Source organism: Natrix helvetica, assembly GCF_964273705.1.
Source record: "Natrix helvetica genome assembly, chromosome: W".
NCBI lineage: Eukaryota > Metazoa > Chordata > Lepidosauria > Squamata > Natricidae > Natrix > Natrix helvetica.
Genome location: NC_138555.1, coordinates 71,242,710 through 71,262,453, shown reverse-complemented (window position 1 = coordinate 71,262,453; position 19,744 = coordinate 71,242,710). Strand labels below are relative to the sequence as shown.

Genomic DNA, 19,744 nt, shown 5'->3' with positions numbered 1-19,744 from the left:
CTTTTTGAGAAAGAGAAAAGGCGCCCGGGAGAGCAAGAAGGAGCAGCACGCCATTGGCCCCCGGCGCATCCCAGCGGGCGGAGGGAATCGTCCAGCGAGGGCCCGGCCTGGCTCGGCAACTCCTCCATGGAGCAATCCTGGCAAGGCAACCCTAACCAGACTCCCCCTCCCACTTTGGCCGAGGGGTTGTCCCCAAGCCGGGTTCCCCTTCCTTTCGACGCTGACTGACAGGGATCGCAGCCACTGTCGCAGCATTCCGTGCCCTGTGGAGGGGGGACTAACCCCAGCCTCTCCGGCGCAGCCCGGGAACCAACCTGGTGGCCACCTCCAGGGCAGGGCAGGGGCAAGGCAAGGCAAGGAACTGGGGCGGGCCGAGCCGGCCAGGGTATGATGGGCGCCGAAGAACTCAAGGCGGAGCCGCTGCTACCGCCACCAGAGCCCTGAAAGAGAGCCGCGCTGGAGGCGCCCCGGCCCAGGTAGCGCAGCCGGGCCCGGGGCGCGCCAAGGCGGGCGAAGAAGGGCGGACGGGCGGAGGAAACAAAGGGGAAGCGGGCTTAGGCGGGCGGCTGGCTGGAGCCGGAGGGAAACCGTTGGGCTGGGAGCTTCGCGCCGGGGCTCGGCGCTGCTCCGGAGCGGCGTGGGACGGTTAGGGCTGGCAGGGGAGCGCGGGCTTCATGGCTGTTCCCCGTGGGACGGGACTCGGAGTTCGGGACTAGAACTTCGGGAGTTATTCGGGGAGGAAGGAGGGCGGCGGCGAGGAGCCCGCGGTCCCCCCCCCCCATCCTCCCTGCCCCTCCGGGTAACAGGGCTAGTCCTGCCATGTTACCCGGCAAGACGTTTAGTCGTTTAGGAAGGAGACTGGATTGGCTCCAGGAGGAGAATGCGCCATGGAGGACTGCTGCTGTTCGCCGAAGGGGAGAGGGGCTTTTTTGGAAACACGCTTCTCGTCCTGGAGAAACCTAGCCGTCTGGACCCCTGGTTTCTCCGGAGGAGAGAAAAGAGAAGGCTCAAACGCATCTTCTGAATGTGCCTTGGGTTTTGCCGGGCAGCTGCACGGGGAAAAGGGGTAGAGGAAAGATTGATTGGGGGGGGGGGGGAATAATAGCCCAGGATCTGCCTTGAGTAAGACATAGTGGGATCTACTTGGCACAAGGAATCTGGGTCTTTTTTTTTTTTACTCACATCCCACAGTGGTGGAATTCTGGATTTCTTCAGGGGCAGGAAGAGGTAATTCAACCCCAGTGTTAAAAATATTACTTTTTAAAATTAACGGGATGGCCCAAGTGTACTCAGTTCTTACACAGAAAGGCTATCTCTGTAATAAAAGAGCTTTGTTGCTACCTTCTTAAGAGACCAGAAATCCTTAATAGGGAATTTCATTCCCCAGGATCCCCAGCCAGAATGGGAGTTGTAGTTGAAACATATAATCCAGGTTAGGGGAGGTTACCACACAGATCTTGCTTTAGATCACAAAGGTGTTCCTGTAAATTTGTTTAACTTCAACAGCCCAAGAACAAAGGAGTGGCAGTTTGAAGTAGACAATCCACCTCTGAATTTAGGATAAAATTATATGTATGAATCAGGAAAGAATAGTTTGGTAACAGGGTTCAGCGTGCCCTTCTTGGCCCTCTGAGTTTAGTACAACACTGGTATTTTCTCCTCCTCTTCCTATTGTTGCAGAAAATGACAGGCTTAGACTTCTCAGGATACAGGAAAAGTTTATTTGGCAGCCAGGTTCAGAAAGCAAGCAAATAGCTAGCATTGGAAATTCTGAACAATCTTTCTTATTGATGCACGCATTTTTATACATTCTCAAAGCAGCGTAACACGGAAATACTTAACACATTTCTTATTGGTTATTTAGGGGAAAAAGCCTTATAAGTAGATGGGGGTCTTACTTCTCCTTTTGTTACAGGTAAGGGCTACGTGTCATTAACGAACTTTATTTGAACCTTGTGGTTTTGGACTTTTGACATAGGGACTTTTACTGGAACATGTTGTGGTTGAGGGCTGATGACATTTCCCTGTCCCTTTAAGCAAGTTTCCAACTGTCCCTTTTATGCCACGTCTTCATTCTTATATTTTTAATCCATATTTTATTCCACTTTATTTCCCCCCTTCTAGACTCTATTAAGGCCCACAATTGAGTCTAGCCTGTTAGATTAACAATATAAGCATGCAGAATACAGAATAGCAGAAAAAGCAAGGATACAAGAATACACATCTTAGGGCTTATCTTCTGGAATCACTTTCTCTACTTCTAAGAGGGCAATTTGAATATAGGAACTAGTATCTGAGACTTCATCTTCCTTGAGGGTATGAGGAATTAGGCTTTCCATTATTATCAATTCCTTTTCAGATTGCATTTCTTTTACAGACCTCATAACGAGCTGTTTAAGCAAGGGCATTATGCAGGGGAGGAAGGCTAAACTTGCGATTCCACATAATAAAAGAAATAGCATTTGCTTAATCCATCCTGTTCCTGGTAGCCAAGAGAACCACGCATCTGTCCCTTGTATTTTTTGACCAATAGAGGAAGCTCGATCTCGTAGTTCTTGGATCACACCCCGGACTGTTCCTGATTTATTCATATAAAAGCAACAGTCCTCCCCCAAAAATACACATAGCCCACCCTTTTCAGCAGTTAAAAGATCAATGGCTCGCCGGTTCTGTAATACTACAGCTGCTAAAGAATCAATTTGGTCTTGGACTTCAACCAAGGTGCCAGCAATTTGGTTCAGGCTTTCTTGGAATTCTTCCGACAGTTGCCTGAACTGTGTAATAGAATGGGTCATTCCACCTATACCCGTTCCTACTGCTGTCCCTATGCCCAGGATCGCTAACAGTGGAATTAGGAGTGGCACTCTTTTCTGGACATGTCCCATGAGGGGTACAGGGAGGGCCTGTTCCCCACTTACTACCCCCATTTTGGGGAGGAGGTGTACTAGGGTGCATGTGCCAGTCCAATTGGTAGGCAAGCACAGATAGGCATTTCTCCTGCAGAGAAAGAAAACTCCATTTTCTCCTACACATACACCAATGTTCATGGAAAAGGCATGGACTCGGAGGTTCCTTTCATTAGTCCAGACTTGTAAAGTTCCTGCTAGGAACATACCAGACAGGGGCTGCAATGGAACTTCTTGATTAGGGTCCATTAGCTTATTTCTGAGGACTGGTCCTTCAAAGAGATATTGGGAACTTGCATTTCCAGGGGGGAAGTAAACACAGACTCCCGTAGTAGACTGTATTGAGAGCCAAATGGGCAATCGGGGCGGTTGGAATGGCCTGGGGCAGCTTCCAGTGGTCAGATTCCCTTTCCATCGATTAAAAACAATTGGAGGTGGGAGTGAGAAAGTGACCTTTTGTTGGAAGAGCTTGTGAGCAGAGGGAGACATGCTGTGAGTCAATTTTACGTCTATTAGGGTTTTCCTGGGGGCTAGGTACATTTCAGATGGGCATTGTTCCTCTGATAGTGACCCCACAGGAATACCAGGCTCCTGATATCGTTTGATGCACAAGGAGGGTGACCCTATAATTTCTATGTCAACTGCTATGGGCCCAACGATGGGGAGACGGCTCATCCCTAGTCTTTTAAGTGCGTCATACAGGTCGCCATGTAGCCGGGCTTCTGCCGTTTTAGTTCCCCATCTACCTCCCTTGTCAAAAACTATCGTAGCTCTGGTTTTTTCCCAGAGATCTGACTCGACTGGTACCGCATGATAAGATGAGGGTCCAGCAGACAAACATAACCAGCATTTCTGGCCCAGGGCAGGGTCAGACTGATTGATTAAGCTTTGTCCTAATTCCAACACTCTTAACATGTAATCCCCTTGTCTTAACTGCTGAAGGGGTCCGTTTTCCCTGGGCTTTGCATTTTTCTTTCTTACAGGGTTTGTCAAATACCTAGCTGGAAGTGTTGGTTTAATGCGGGTCCAATGAATCCAAGACTTGGATTCTAAAACTTTTACTGCAAGTGGAGAACACATAACTACAGTATACGGGCCCTTCCATCTAGGTTTCAAGTTCTCCCCTTTCCAGTGTTTTACCCACACTCTATCCCCCACCTGAATATTATGACTGGAACTTGTTAAAAATGGTGGGGTAAGGGAGACACAATATTGTTGGATTTCTTGCACTTTCTTATTTAATTCTCCCACCATTTGATTCACCCATGAGGCCCCCAGCTGTCCCAGGTCCCCTACGTGATTTTTCAAATTAGAACTTATTACCGGTGGCCGTCCAAACATCATTTCAAAAGGGGACAATTTAAGTCCTTTTCGTGGAGTACACCTTACAGACCAAAGGGCTAAAGGTAAGGCGTCTATCCATTTAAGGTGGGTTTCTAGACACACCTTAGTTATCTTTTCCTTAATAGTGCGGTGTGAGCGTTCCACACGGCCAGCGCTTTGGGGGTGCAGAGAACAGTGGAGCCTCCATTGGGTTCCCAAGGATTTTGCTAACTTTTGGGTTATTTGATGCACAAACTCTGGCCCATTATCTGATGATATGAATGAGGGAATTCCATATCGGGGCACAATGTCTTTGAGTAGGATCCTAGCTACTTCACGGGCTTGCTTCGTCTTTGTGGGGAAGCACTCAGGCCACCCAGTGTAATTGCACACCATGACCAACATAGCTTTATAAAGTCCACACTTGGGCATATCTGTGAAGTCAACAACTAACGAATCCATGGGGTAATACCCTTTAGGCTGGCTCCCAGGGGGAAGTTTAGGTCCTTGCCTTGGATTAACTTGGGCACACGTGTTACATCTTTCGCTGGCATGAGCACATAGAGAGTGAAGGCGGTCAATGTACGCTATACGTTGAAGTGCCTCAGCTAATGCAGTTTTCCCCATGTGTGTTGTTGAATGGGACTCCTTTACCACATGCCAGGCAATATTGGCGGGTACAAAGATTCTTCCGTCCGGAAGTACATACCATTCAGGTCTACAGTCGCCTGGAGTTCCTCTGTCCTGGAATATCTAGGGCTGAGTTCTTTTGGTATTTCTAGTGCTACGTAAACAGGTATGTCAGGATAGCCTTGATCATCTCTGGTGGCTGCTAGTCTTGCTTCTTTATCAGCTGCCCTATTCCCTCTGGCTATTTCATCTTGTCCCTTCTGATGGCCTTTACAATGCATAACAGAGACTTTCTTTGGCATTTTTACTGCAGCAATTAGCCTTTCAATTAGGAAGGGGTGCTTGATTTCCTTCCCTGAGGCCGTTAAAAGACCTCTTTCTTTGTAGACAGCTGCATGAACATGCAAAGTGAGAAAGGCGTATTTAGAGTCAGTCCATATGTTTACTCTTTCATCCTTTGTTCTTTCTAATGCACGAATTAAAGCCCACAATTCTGCCACTTGGGCACTGGTGCCTTTTGGGAGAGGTCCACTCTCAAGGACTTGGTCGAGAGAGACTATCGCATAGCCAGCATAACGTTCTCCCGTAGTAATGAAGCTTGATCCATCAGTGAACAAGTTATAATCTGCAGATTTCAACGGCATGTCCGTTAAGTCTGGTCTGCATGAGAACTGACTTTCAATGGTTCGCATACAATTATGCTCAATTTCGGGTCCTGGTATTGGCAAAAGGGTGGCAGGGTTTAAGGCATTTGTTTGCTTCAAGGTCACTTGTGGATTTTGAGTCAGGAGTGCCTGATATTTGTAAATTCTAGGGTTTGTTAACCACAAATGTCCTTTTGTTTCTAAAATCCCTTGAATTGCATGGCTGGTATAGATAGTGGTGGGCTGTCCGAAAGTTAATTTATTAGCTTCCTCCATCAGGAGGGCAGTTGCGGCTAGAATTTTTAGACAATGGGGCCATCCCTTTGCAACATAGTCCAACTGTTTGGATAGATAAGCGATCGGTTGCTGCCAGCTTCCCTTTTTCTGTGTCAGGACTCCCAGAGCAGTGTTGCCTTTTGAATCCACAAAAAGATTAAAAGATTTTTCCAAATTGGGGAGCCCCATTACCGGAGCTTGAGATAATTCTGCTTTTAGAGTTTCAAATGCCCGTTTTTGTTCCAGCCCCCAAATGAAGGGTTCCTTTTCACCCCCCTTCGTGGAGGTATACAAAGGTTTGGCCAAAAGAGCGAAATTTGGAATCCAGATTCTGCAATATCCAGCTGCACCTAAAAATCCTCGCAACTCTTTCCTGTTTGTTGGTTCCGGAATTCGGCAAATGGCCTCCTTTCGCTCATGTCCTATTGCTCTTTGTCCTTGACTTATGGAATATCCCAAGTATTTAACTTGGGTTTTTACTAATTGTGCCTTTTTTTTGGAGGCCCGATATCCCTTTTCCATTAATAGATGGAGTAATTGGTTGGTATTTTTCCAACAAGTTTCCTTCGTCTGTCCTGTCACTAAGATATCGTCTACGTATTGGAGTAGTACATCTCCGGTTTCACAAGGCTGGAAATTTTCCAAGTCGGAGGCCAAGGCTTCACCAAAAAGGGTAGGTGAGTTTTTGAAACCTTGGGGAAGCCGAGTCCAAGCGTATTGCCTCTTACGACCTGTTAAAGGATCCTCCCATTCAAACGCAAACAGTTTTTGACTGTCCCTGTGTATTGAGATGGTGAAGAAGGCGTCTTTTAAATCTACCACTGAAAACCAAGTAGCTGAGGCTGGAATCAGACTCAAAAGAGTATATGGATTGGGGACAATGGCATGTACAGTTACCGTGGCAATGTTCAAAATCCTTAGGTCTTGAACTGGCCTGTAAGAGCCATCTGGTTTTGGTATGGGCAAAATTCGGGTATTCCAGGGAGACTGTATTGTTCTCAGAATGCCAGCTTCCAAATATTTGACAATATGGTCCTGAATTGCCTGCGTAACAGATCGGGGATAACTTTTCTGTCTCAGGCGGACAGGCACAGCTAGAGGCTTCACTTGTATAATTATAGGTGCATGATGAGATGCGTGGCCGGGGGGGTTGTCTTCCGCCCAAAGTTTAGGTACTTTAAATTCCTGCCAGGTATCGGGGATCTGGTCATCTTGAATTACCATCACTCGCCATATCTCATCTGGGGGGTGCCTCATTGTTAGGACCATTTTGTCTTCTTCAAAGGACAGTCTAGCTCCCATTTTACATAGAATATCACGACCCAACAGCGGAACTGGGCATTCAGGCATGTATAGGAACTGGTGTTCTATGTCTCTTCCATTCAGGGAACATTTTAAAGGTTTCAACACAGGGCGTCTGTTTATCTGGCCATCAACCCCTTGGATGTTTAGTACATTATTAGAAATGGGAGCCAAGGGTTTTGTAATTACTGATCTTGACGCCCCTGTGTCTACTAAAAAGGTTACATTATTACCCCCTATCTTCATTCGGACCAAGGGTTCAGGGGGGGCTGGACTAAACCCTGGTCCCCTTCAGTCTTCAGACCTTTCGTCTATCACGGCTAAGCTTATGGCTTCCGCCTCGCTTTGGGGCAGTCTTCGGTCTCTGCCCGTGAATCCACGGGGCTTCATTCCTCTTCTCCCTCCCGGGGAATCATAAATCTTGACCTTTCGATTCGATCGACCAGGTTCCATTCTTCTATTCTGTCCTCTTCCCTGCCCCCTTATCCCAGCTTCTAGTCTTTTGGGGCATTCTAACATCCAGTGACCCTCTTCCTTGCACCAATTACATCGACCTCTGCTCTGGATTTGAGATTTATTTGACAATGCAACTGCCAGCAATTCGGCTTTGCGTTGCATTCTATCGTTCTTCTTTTTCTCTTCTACTTTTTCCCTGTTCACAAAGACTTTGCGAGCAATTTCCATTAATTGGCTTATATTCATCCCTAAGGCTCCTTCTTGCCTCTGGAGCTTTTGTTTAATGTCTGGGGCACTCTGGGATATGAAAGCCATCATTAGCATACGGGCATTTTCAGGATCCAGGGGGTTGATTGGGGTGTAGGTTTTATAGGCATCGATCAGTCTTTGGAAAAAAGCTTCGGGACTTTCGTCTGGTTTTTGGATCACAAGAGAGGGTTTGGACATATTTACTGGGGGTTTTGCAGCTTGTTCTAAGCCTTGAAGAATTAGTGCCTGATAGTCCCGGAGGGAGGCCATGTCTCTATAGGGGTCCCACTGTGGATCTTGCTGGGGAAACCGTAAATTTAGTGCAGCTTGAAGGCCCCCTCCATCTGCGGGTTTCAAGATTTTTTCAATGGCACCACTCAACCTTTCTCTTTCTTCTCCATTAAGGAGAGTAATCATTATTTGTTCCAAATCCTGCCATGTTGGATTATGGGTTCTGATAATGACCCTAACCAAGTCAATGACTTCCTGAGGCTTAGTGGACAGCGGTCCGTAATGTTGTTTCCAATTCAACAGGTCTGTGGTGGTAAACGGGACGTATTGAAACAAAGGCTGGATCTCTACTTGTCCCTGTCCATCTATAACCCTTTGATCCATTTGGCGCAGCGGAGCTAGGAGCTGACTTCTGGTTCGGGCAGAAACTGGGGAATTTCGTTGGGTTACAGGAGAAGGGGGTCTGCTAGGCGGATTTTCCAATTTCTGCTTTTCTCCCTGGTTACTTTGTCCTACTGCCCCTTGGTTGATTCTACTGCCGGCATTTGAAGGTTGCTTTGGATGATAAAGAGGGGCATATGGAGGGGGGCCTTCTTCTTCATCGGGCGCAGTTTGGAGGAGAGGCTTTTTCTCAGGGTGATTCATTTTAACCTTGCTTTTTTCATTTCCTTTTATCCGAGCCACGCAAACTTTTACGGCTTCCTTTTTACATTTATGGAGCCAGTCAGGATTTTGTTGCACTGCTATCTGCCACTGGTCAATATACTGATATTGATCTGGGTGACCAGTTTTAGCATCTACTATGATCTGATGTACTTTTGAAATGATGTCTGGATTAAAGGTGCCTTCGGGTTTCCATCCTACATTAAAGGTTGGCCATTCGTTCTCACAGAATTTTTTTAGCTCCCCAGGGTTGGGTTTGGGATCTCCATAGTCTCCACTAAAAGCTTTCTTGAAGTTTTTCAACATGCACTGGAGAGGCGTTCGAGGAACGCTCCCCCCCCCTCCCATGTTCTATTTCTAAGACACTGTCACCGACCTGGGGTGCCGGAATACCACGGTCGCCTTCAGGAACTGCGATGACTTAACCACCCACACAAACCTAGAGCCTCTTTAGGATACGCCTGTTCCGTTTGGAACGGACGCTATCCTGGGCTCAGGGAGGTGATCAGGCCCCCTCTTCCACTCCTAACCGAGTGGGTCCACAATTCTTTTAATACTTGCCTGCAGGCGTCTTCTTTCTCAGCCGGCGTAAATTTTATTAACTTGTCCTGATTCTGGTCAGATCCTTGGATCGGTGGTGTCCTCCGGATGCCCAAGAGGGGTCATCGGCCCCCCTTCCAGAGAAAGATCTCCGTGGCGCCTGAAGAAGGGCGAGATGGCCTCGATGGGGCACCGGTCGGTCCATTCCGTCCTCAGCGAAATATCGCTCTAAGTCCTGCCGCCACGGTCGCCAGAATTGTTGCAGAAAATGACAGGCTTAGACTTCTCAGGATACAGGAAAAGTTTATTTGGCAGCCAGGTTCAGAAAGCAAGCAAATAGCTAGCATTGGAAATTCTGAACAATCTTTCTTATTGATGCACGCATTTTTATACATTCTCAAAGCAGCGTAACACGGAAATACTTAACACATTTCTTATTGGTTATTTAGGGGAAAAAGCCTTATAAGTAGATGGGGGTCTTACTTCTCCTTTTGTTACAGGTAAGGGCTATGTGTCATTAACGAACTTTATTTGAACCTTGTGGTTTTGGACTTTTGACATAGGGACTTTTACTGGAACATGTTGTGGTTGAGGGCTGATGACATTTCCCTGTCCCTTTAAGCAAGTTTCCAACTGTCCCTTTTATGCTACGTCTTCATTCTTATATTTTTAATCCATATTTTATTCCACTTTACTATAAAGGAAAATCTTGTGGTCTATCTAATGAAATAGATTGGCAGATGATTCAGAACAGAATGAATCATGTACTTTAAAGTTCATAATTATTGTTACTATGTTGGAAGAAATATCCATCTGGGTTCAGTTCCAAGTGGGTAGAAAGACACTGGAAACATGGAGGCTAATTGGAAAGATGGTTTATTGATGGACAGGACCACATGGGTTTTAGGTCCTGGGCAGCTGACCACATGGAGTGGAGAGAGTGGGTTATTTATACCCTCTCTGGGCTTTGAACTTGAGCTTCCTGTTCCTGTGTATCCTATTGGTTATCAGACTCCCAGGGGGCTATGCAGGGGTCATAGCTAACTGTTTAGGTTGTCTGAATTAAGTTTGGTTGAACCTTGCTGGGTGATGTAATCCGGGGTGGGTTGCCAGTTTTAATACCTGTTCGCAACCCGCGCACAGAACAATTTACAGTGAACTGCGCATGTGCAGTCACTAAAAATCAAAATGGCGGCAGCCCAGTGGTGGTGAGGGAACCGGTTCAGGGGTGTGGCAGGCCTGGGTTGCTGCCTGTTTTGTGACCCAGGCCTAAATTCCACTACCGGTTTGGCCGAACCAGGAGCAACCCACCTCTGGATGTAATGTTCCCAGGTGATTTCGCAATGCAGTGAGCCCTGCTGCTAGATGGGTAGAGGGCTAATCCTATTATGTCCTCAGGGTCATGTCTTAATCCCATCACCCTGGAGCTGAAGTTCTAATTGTCTTGGAGATAGGCTGGTCCAGTCTTAATGTGCACCAAATATCTACTGGGGGCAGGGAGCTGCTCTTTGTCTTTAAAAACATGTTTCTCCCTTTCTCATCCAGGGAAATATAATATTCTACCTTTTTAATATTTCCTAGAATATTTCATTCTTCTAGGAGAGGGGTGGGTGCTAACTTTCTACAACGAGATGCAGGGAAGACTTTTAAAAATTACTACTGTATATTCTCCAAAGTTGGTGGAGACAGCAGTCATGCATGGGTTAACTCTGTCAGTATCCAATAGTACTGAGTCTACAAATTGTGACATCATAGCTCCTGAGGTAGCTCCTCCCACTTTTGAGACTCAGTCGATCTTGGACTGTCTGCTTCTTGCGCTCTCCCCCAATTTTGGACAATTAAATAGCTCTAAATTCTTCAATTCGGCCAAAAATCTCTTTAAAAGTTCCCTTCTGCCTCTATTGGACTTTGCAGGGGAGGTCAGCGGCGAGGACATCGCGCGCCTGCCAGCGGCGGGCAGGGCGCCAGCTCTAGGCAGCGACCTCAGCTGCAGGCAGGCCCACGAGGTAACTCCACGGTCTCGCCCTTAGGTCGGATCACCATCTCCGCTGGCCTTTTTACTCCGTGGTAGCCTTAAAAGGCTCTGCTTGCACAAGGGCACCATTTTAAAAGGTTCGGCAGCAGGCAACAGCTCCTTCAGCCATTGCCACCCCTTCCGATAGCACCACAGCAGCTGCTGCTTTAAATGACGTCCGCCTTAACGCCGCCGCCACCAAGGGCCCCACGTTCAACAGCAACAGACTGCCACCATCGCAGAACATCGCCAGCAGCCACCGCTGCCACTTTCTGCCAACGGTCGTTTAGGCCTTGCTGCTCCTGCCTGGCTCCACGAGGCTTGGATCACCTCAGCGGCCATTTTCTTTGAGCGGGAAAACCCTGTCAAGTGCCACCTAGTGGAGCAGGCTATTCAGGACCTGCTCCACATTCGGGCCATTCAATCTGTGCCTCCAGGCCAGGCGGGACAAGGGTTCTACTCTCGTCTCTTTACTGTGCCAAAGTCTTTGGGGGGCTGGAGAGCAATCCTCAACCTCAAATTCCTCAACTGTTTCATCAAATACAGGAGGTTCAACATGCACTCTCTGCATTCCATTTTGGAGAGTGTACACAAGAACGACCTCCTCACATCTAGATCTAACGGAGGCTTACCTCCATGTCCTTATTCACAAAGATCACAGACAGTTCCTGTGGTTTTTCTATGCGGGAAACCACTTTCACTACAGGGCCCTCCCCTTCAGGCTATCATCTGCCCTGAGGGTATTCACCAAACTGCTAGCAGTGGTAACGGCCCACCTGAGGTCCAGGCCCATAAGGATGTTGTGCTATCTGGACAACATACTGCTGCTGTCCAGATCACACAATCAGGCTCTCAAGGGTCTCCACACCACGATTCTAGTGCTTCAGGACCAGGGTTTCTCCATAAATTGAGAAAAAAGCCATCTAGTGCCCACCTCCCATCTTGTACACCTGGGAGCCCTGATAGACTCTGTCCAGGGGAAAGTGTTCCTCTCCCTGGAGCGAAAACGCAGTCTCCGGGATCTGGCCAATGCAGTGAAGAGCAAGCAACAGGTTCCACTGATCCAGCTTTCTCAATTACTGGGGAAGATGGTCTTGTGTTTCTCACTGTCTCCAGTGGTTCCTGTTACCATATCAGAAGAACCAACAGCAGCTGCTCCTCTGTACAAGTAAGGATAACCCGAGAGGTGGTCGAATCGCTGGAGTGGTGGGTGTCCCCGGCCATCGCCCAGGGGGTCCCTCTTCAGGGAACCCTAGCAGCTCATGCCCGACGCCAGCCTGAGCAGGTGGGGTGCTCACCTCAACTCTCACGTGGCCTAAGGTCTATGGTCCCACACCGACCAAGCTCACAGCATAAATTGGCTGGAGTTGAGGGCAATCCACCTCGCCCTTCTTCACTTTCAGACCTCAGTGCGCAACACCCACGTACTGATTCTCACAGACAATACGACTCCCAAGGCTCATGTCAATCACCAAGGGGGGATGAGGGCCATATCCCTCATGGAGTCAGCCTTTCGCCTGGGTTGTTGGGCAGAGACCAACCTGCTCTCCCTTCGCGCAGAACATATTTCAGGCCAGCTTCACTCAGGTGCAGATGGCCCCCCGGGCTCCTATACACCTTCCCTCCCTTTCCACTGATCCAGAGGGTCATATGCAAGATGTTGGAAGAGGATGCAGAACTACTACTCCTTGCCCCCCACTGGCCTCGCCGGCCATGGTTTGCAGACTTAGTGAACCTATCAGTGGCTCCCTCATGGCGATTCCCCATGACAAAATCACTTTTCCATCAAGAGTCAATCCACCACCCCGACCTTCAATGGTTGTGGCTAACCACTTGGAGATTGAGCAGGCGGCCTTAACAGCTGCAAGTGTGAAGTTCCCAGAAGATGACCTAATTAATTTACAAGCCTCGAGACAAAGTTCAAAAGAAATCCAATCATTTATTAGGATCAACATTCTGGCGTGGACTCCTGTGGAACCAAAACTGCTTTCGCTTAATTGCGTTTGAACTTCACCCCTGTATCCCCTCCCTTCTGTCCTGCGTCATAACTCATATTCTCCAACTAGGCTGTAGACATGAGATCCGACTCCTGCCGAAGGCATGCATGGAATTTCCCCCTCCATGCCAGCCTGATAATAGTCATGGCAATGCTTTAGAAGTTTACATCAAGCTTCTATGACAAGGTTATTCAGACAATCCAGGTGCCTCGATGCCCCTCCACTAATAGAATTTACGACGCCACTTGGGTGGCATTTACCACCTGGTGCAATCAACAGGACATTGTTCCTCTCAGGGCTTCCATCGCCAATGTCCTCAAATTCTTACAACTAGGACTGGATAAGGGACTTTCAGCAAACATGCTCAGGCGACATGTAGCGGCCCTCTCTTCAGTCCTCACCCTCTCTCCTTCTGAACCGCTCTCCTTGCACCCACACATACGTCGATCCCTTAAGGGCATTACCAACCTGTTTCCCACAGATTCCCTCTGTGGGATCTTGCCAAGGTCCTCAACTTTCTTACCGAACCTCCCTTTGAACCCTTGAGGTCCATCTTGTTATAACACCTCACGCTAAAGGTGGCCTTCTAGTCACTGTCACCTCAGTGAGGCAGGTTTCGGAATTGATGGCACTATCCATCAGAGACGATCTGTGTGTGTTTCACTCAGACAGGGTCGTTCTCCGTCTGGACCCCACATTCGTCCCGAAGGTAAACTCAGCTTTCCATAGATCTCAAGAATTGATTTTACCAAATTTTTGCCCCAGTCCAACTCACAGGCTCGAGCGAAAGTGGCATACCCTTGCCGTGCGCCGTGCCCGTAGAGTTTATATCAACAGGACCGCTGAATTCAGACAATCTGAGGCCCTTTTTGTTTCTTTTCACACAACCTATAAAGGACTGAAAGCCTCATCTTCGATCATAGGTCGCTGGATCAGATTCTCCATTGCCAAAGCATACCAGGCTCATCACTTAGGACCACCATGAAACGTCACAGCACGCTCAACACACAGTGCGGCCACCTCAGCAGCTTGGGCAACGCAGGCCTGGGTTGAGGAGATCTGCAGGGCGGCTACATGGACTACACCATCTCCATTTGTCCACCACTACAAGCTCGACAAGTACGCATCAGCGGAAGCGGCCTTTGGAAGTCAGGTCCTACAACAAGTCCTTCCCACACAGGACGTCTAGGTCTATGCATGGTCCCACCCATGGACAGGCCAAGCTTTGCTATGTCCCATGAATGGCTGCTGTCTCCACCAACTTTGGAGAATGGGCGTTGGTGCTTACCTGATATGCCTTTTCTCAGGAGGGTGGAGACAGCAGCCATCCTCACCCTAATGATTCGTGCAGACCTAATTCCATGTGTAGTTGATAGGAGAGAGGAGCATACAATATCACTCACATACAGCACAGCAATCTACTACTCAACTTCATCAAAAGCGGGAGGAGCTACCTCAGGAGCTATGACGTCATGATTTGTAGATTCAGTGCTATTGGATACTGACAGAGTTAACCCATGCATGGCTGCTGTCTGCACCATCCTGAGAAAGGGCGTACCAGGTAAGCACCAACGCCCATTTACTATATTATGGGATTTGGGCCTAAAGATGGGATATCCAAGATGCTCCATGTACAGTTTGAGTTGCCCAGAGAAAGGTTTGGCACTTAGTGTGGGATTAACTAAAGAATTCGCCAATTTCTTCATTGCGTGGCCAATTTAGATAAATCACAGGCACAAGGCGGAACAATGAAAACCATATGCTTAAATAAATCCTTTCAGCAATGGCTCTGTTGGCTTGGGATTCTAGGAATTGTTTAACACCCGAAGAGACATCAGATTAGGAAAAGCTAGTTTAAAGCAATATATAATTAAGTGCTGAGAAAAGGTAGCAAAGTTGTTCATATTTTGCTTGATCTAAATGCATACAAGCAAGGTATGAAATAAAAGTCTCCTTTCTAGAGTCTCCCTTCCAGTATACTGGATAAGACTACTGTATGCCTGTATAATCTGCTGAGTTTAAATCACCCTGAAGCATGATTGGGGAACTAAGATCCTGATCGATGCAGAGGTAATCAAATTAACCACCCCTGCAGCAAACAGTCTCACACCAGATATATAAGCCACTTATGCATTTTCCTTGAGTTTAAAAAATAGAATAAAAATGTCTAATGGCTTTGGAATTGTAGGCACAGAGTGGGGGATGGCTGCATCTTCACCCACCTCCCTCCTGAGCCCAATTAATTTCCTGCATGTTCACAGACATTGAAAAGAAGCCAGAGGAGTAAAGATGCTGCTGTCAGAACAACTCTGCCTTGCAGTTATTCCATCAGCCTGTTTCTATTGCAGGTGGAAACAATGGTAGTTACTGGAGACTACAGATTCAGATGACATATCAGACTACAACTGGGTCATTCCATGTCAAGTAGTCTGATTTCAGAAAAGTGCCCTGCTCAACCATCACGGATTTTGATGAAATTTTGTATGAACATGCACACGTCCCCAATGAACATTGGTAAAGTGTTACGTGTGCCGATGCAATACTTGCGGAGTGCGTCTCATACACCAAATGTAGCCCCATCCACCCCCACCAGAGGCCAAAAACGCGAGGCATGGAGGCAGCTGTGGTCTGTGGCAATCCCTGCAGCCTGGAACAGCTGATTGGGGATATTCCAGCAGTCCAATCTACCCGCCAATCAGCTGTGCTGAATCAGGCTGCAATAAGTGCTGAAGCTGACCTGGCTGGTCAGATTTTGCAGCAGCAATCACATTCAGAAAGCACAGTAACTGATTCAGCAGGATTCAAAATAATAATAATATACAATACATTACCAAAAGCAGGTTTTCCAAGGTAGCAGTAAATACAAGCAAAACACAAGCAGTTTCACTTTCAGTTCTCAGCTAAGCCAGGCTCCTTCCTTTTTCCTTGTTGCTCACACTGCAAATTTCAGAGTCCAAATAGCCCTCATTGGCTGACTCAGTTGTTATGCCTATTCATTGGCTGACCTTGTTACCATGTGTCAGCTGAATGCCATGGATGCTTGTAGGCAGAGGCAGCATTTTTTTTCTTCTTATTTTCCTCCCCAAAAACTAAGGTGCGTCTTATACTCCGGAGCCTCTTGTACTCCGAAAAATATGGTAGTCATTTGTTTGACCCCATGAGCACTCTATAAGCTTCCTAATGCCCTTTTTTTTTGACAAAAAAACATTTTTTGCTCGTTTGTGGCCTTCCCCACCCTACTAAAGGCTATTCATGCCCTTTTTTCGGCGTGTAAGACACACTGGAGTATAAGATGCACCAAGGTTTTGAAGAGGCAAATTTTTAAAAAGTTTTTGCACTCGGCAAACCTCCCAAAAACGGCCTGTTTTTCATGAAAACGGGCCCATTTCTTTTTTCTCCCAAAAAGGGCATGAATAGCCTTTAGGAGGGTGGGGAGGGCCAAAAACGAGCAAAAAATGGCCCGTTTTCACTAAAATGGGCCTGTTTTGTGTCAAAAAAAGGGCATTAGGAAGCTTATAGAGTGCTCATGGGGGCTGGGGGGGGCAAATTTGAGCAAAAAACATCCCATTGTTTGCTCACTTCTGCCCTCCCCAGCCCCCAGGAGCGCTCTGAAAACCTACAAGCTATGCATGGCCATTTTGGTGAAGGGGCGGGGTTTCAGGAGGCAAAAAAATGCTGTATTCAGTGTAGAAGACGCACCCAGATTTTCAGCCTCTTTTGAGGGAAAAAGGTGCGTCTTATACTCCGAAAAATATGCAGTGACGTGCAGTCAGGTGAGGCAAGTGAGGCACAGCCTCACCACTCTCATCATGAAAAAAAAAAGTAAAAGGAAAAAGCTGAGCTAGTTGCTGCCTCACCGTGGATGACTCTGCTTAACCTCACTGGTGTTCTCCCTCCCCAAGTGTAGTGACTTCCTCCCCAGGCCCCCATTCATTTCTCTCTCACACACACACAGCTGGATAAAACTATATAAAAATCTAGCCCAGCTTCACTGATTACAAGTTTGAAAAGGCAACGTGGCTCCACCTGCAATCAAACTACACTTGGGGAGGGAGAGCACAAGTGAGCACTGAGGAGACCACAGGAGGAGGCAGGAAGCCAGGCAAAGAGCCATGCTGTAGTACACACACTTCCCCCCAGCCTCTTTCTTTTGGAAGGCTCGGATCGGCTCCCCTCCGGCTTCTCTGCCTCTCCTCTCACCCCAGCCTGCCAGCAGGAGGTGGTGAGCGGGCTTTATTGTGTTCCAGGCATTTCCCACCCAGACAGCAGGCTGCATTTGCAATGGTGGAGGTGTTTGGGAAAGGCAGCAGGGGAATGGGCGGGAGGGATGGCAGAGGAGCTGCTTTCAAGCCACTGGAAAAGATATCCAATCCAACTTTTGTGGGGGGGGGGGGTTTGTTTGAGAGTGAGTGAGAGAGGGAAGGGGTAGGAGAGATAGTCCAATCCAACTTGTGTGTGTGTGTGTGTGTGTGTGTGTGTTTGAGAGAGGGGGAGGAAGGGAGAGAGGGAGGGAGGGGAAGGAGAAGAAAAAGAAAAAGAAAGAAGGAGCAAAGGAGAAAAACAAATGCTGTCGCTTTAAATTGGAACTGAGCATGCCTGGCTGTGGAATTCTGGGAGTTGAAGTCCACAAGTCTAAAAATATTTGAAACCCAGCACTGTGTCAGTGCCTCACCAGTCATAAACCTCACCGCACGTCACTGAAAATACGGTATATGCTCCTGAAAACATGAGGGGAAACACATTGCTTCCTTCTCTGCTGATGATTTCCTGATATCTAATTGGATATTATTGTAAGCTAAATTCCAGAAACAATGGATTTTTGAAGACAGAATGGGCATTCTTACATTCACGCCTGTGCAGCAGATATATTCTAATTCAGGGATTCCTACTTGATGCCTTTATAGACCATAACTCCCATAAAGCCCACCCATCACCGCCCATTTGAGTTGTAAACCAGAACATCTGGAGGTTACAATTTTGTAGAAAACTAGACCATTTTGTATTACTATCCAAGCCTTTGATTGAGGCTGCCAGGGAAAATAACCATAGGTGATCATTTGACCCTCATATAATGTATTAGCACCTAACTGCTACTGCCTAGGCGTGAAATCAGTATTAGTAGTAGGCAAATAATGGTTTAAAAAGTGATATTTAAGAATGGGCCTGCTTCTTCTGAGCATAATTCTTAATGGTGTTTTTCCTTTCTGTATCAGGGAGGTGCCCTTTTACTTAATCATCACATCACTGGCAATAGGATACCTTTAAAGATAGTCCATCCTTTCCTGTTGGGTGTCTTATACCTATCTGGCTCCCTGGGACTACATGTTGCATTGAAGCTCTCTTTCACTTGGCCCAGTCTCCTCTGGCTGGGTGGTTCTACTTTTGTCTGCAGGAAGCTTGAAGGACAAGAACTTCCTTTCTTGTGACAGTAAAAGATGGCTACCACACAGGAAGTACCTCCTCCAGCATTGGGCCTCCATTTTTTGTACCCATTAGAAGAAACAGTGGCACCCAGGGTGAAAATAGAAGAGCCTGGACCCCCATGCCCTGAAGCTGGTTGGGAATGGGATCCTCCGGGAAAGAGTCCTCTTGTTGTCCAGGCAGGAACCATTAGTGATCTGTTGAGGTGGGCAACTCCTCCCCAAGTGAGGAGCGACCAAATTCCAAAGCTGTGGGAGGTGCAGTGCCAGGAGATGGTGCAAACCCTGAGGACACCTGCTGACGTGATGCCAGCCCCTGTGCCTGTCCCATCAGCCACTGGCTGGAGCAATCTCCAGCTACCTGAGCTTGCACCCATGGACGACATCGAAGCCTACCTGTCATCCTTTGAGCGGGCAGCCGAATCATGCCAGTGGCCGAGAGGAGAGTGGATGAGCCTCCTTATGCCAGCTCTTGGAAAAGTCCAGCCACCCCATAATGGCTTGGATGCTAGAGGTGGCAGGAATGAGCACAGAAAGTCCAAATCTTCCATCCTGCAAGGGGAGGCAGGTGCCAATGTGGAAATGCAACGGCAGCATTTCCGGCAGTTCTGTTACCAGGACTCCGAAGGCCCGCAGGAGGCTTGTCAGAGGCTCCGGGAACTTTGCCGCCGTTGGCTGAAGCCTGAGAGCCGCACAAAGGAGCAGATTCTGGAACTGTTGATCCTGGAGCAGTTCCTGACCATCTTGCCCCAAGAGATCCAGAGCTGGGTGTGGGAACGAGGCCCTGAGACGTGCGCCCAAGCAGTGTCCTTGGTGGAAGGATACCAGATGGGACGGCGAGAGGCGGGGACGTGGGAGCAGCAGGTAAGGGAATGTTTAATCTTCTTGAGTCTAGGAGATACATTGTGATGAAAACTTCTAACATCCTTAGCACTCCAATATGTTTTCTCATTCCACCACCACCCCACCCACCCACCCACAAGACAGAGAATTGTATCAGTGTTTTAATGATTGCATCTGTGTTTCATGGATATAAAAATAAAAATTTGCCCAAATGCAACTTGCAATCTACATGATGCAAAATTGGCAGGAA

The 19,744-nt window shown here is 47.7% G+C and overlaps 1 protein-coding gene across 2 annotated transcripts in view; it reads left to right on the top strand.

Annotated features, from left to right (window-relative positions):
* Window positions 1–266: 266 nt before the first annotated feature.
* The window catches only part of LOC309400526 (zinc finger and SCAN domain-containing protein 21-like), a 28,841-nt gene continuing 9,363 nt past the window's right edge, over window positions 267–19,744 (top strand). Inside the window, exons 1-2 of one of the 2 annotated variants that reach the window (XM_081969092.1) lie at window positions 267–476; window positions 18,445–19,515. In XM_081969092.1, the coding sequence (XP_081825218.1) occupies window positions 18,667–19,515 (849 nt within the window). In that variant the 5' untranslated portion in view covers window positions 267–476; window positions 18,445–18,666. Of the gene's footprint in view, window positions 477–1,125; window positions 1,228–18,444; window positions 19,516–19,744 lie in introns of those variants that run through there. The other variant, XM_081969093.1, reaches the window with a different exon arrangement.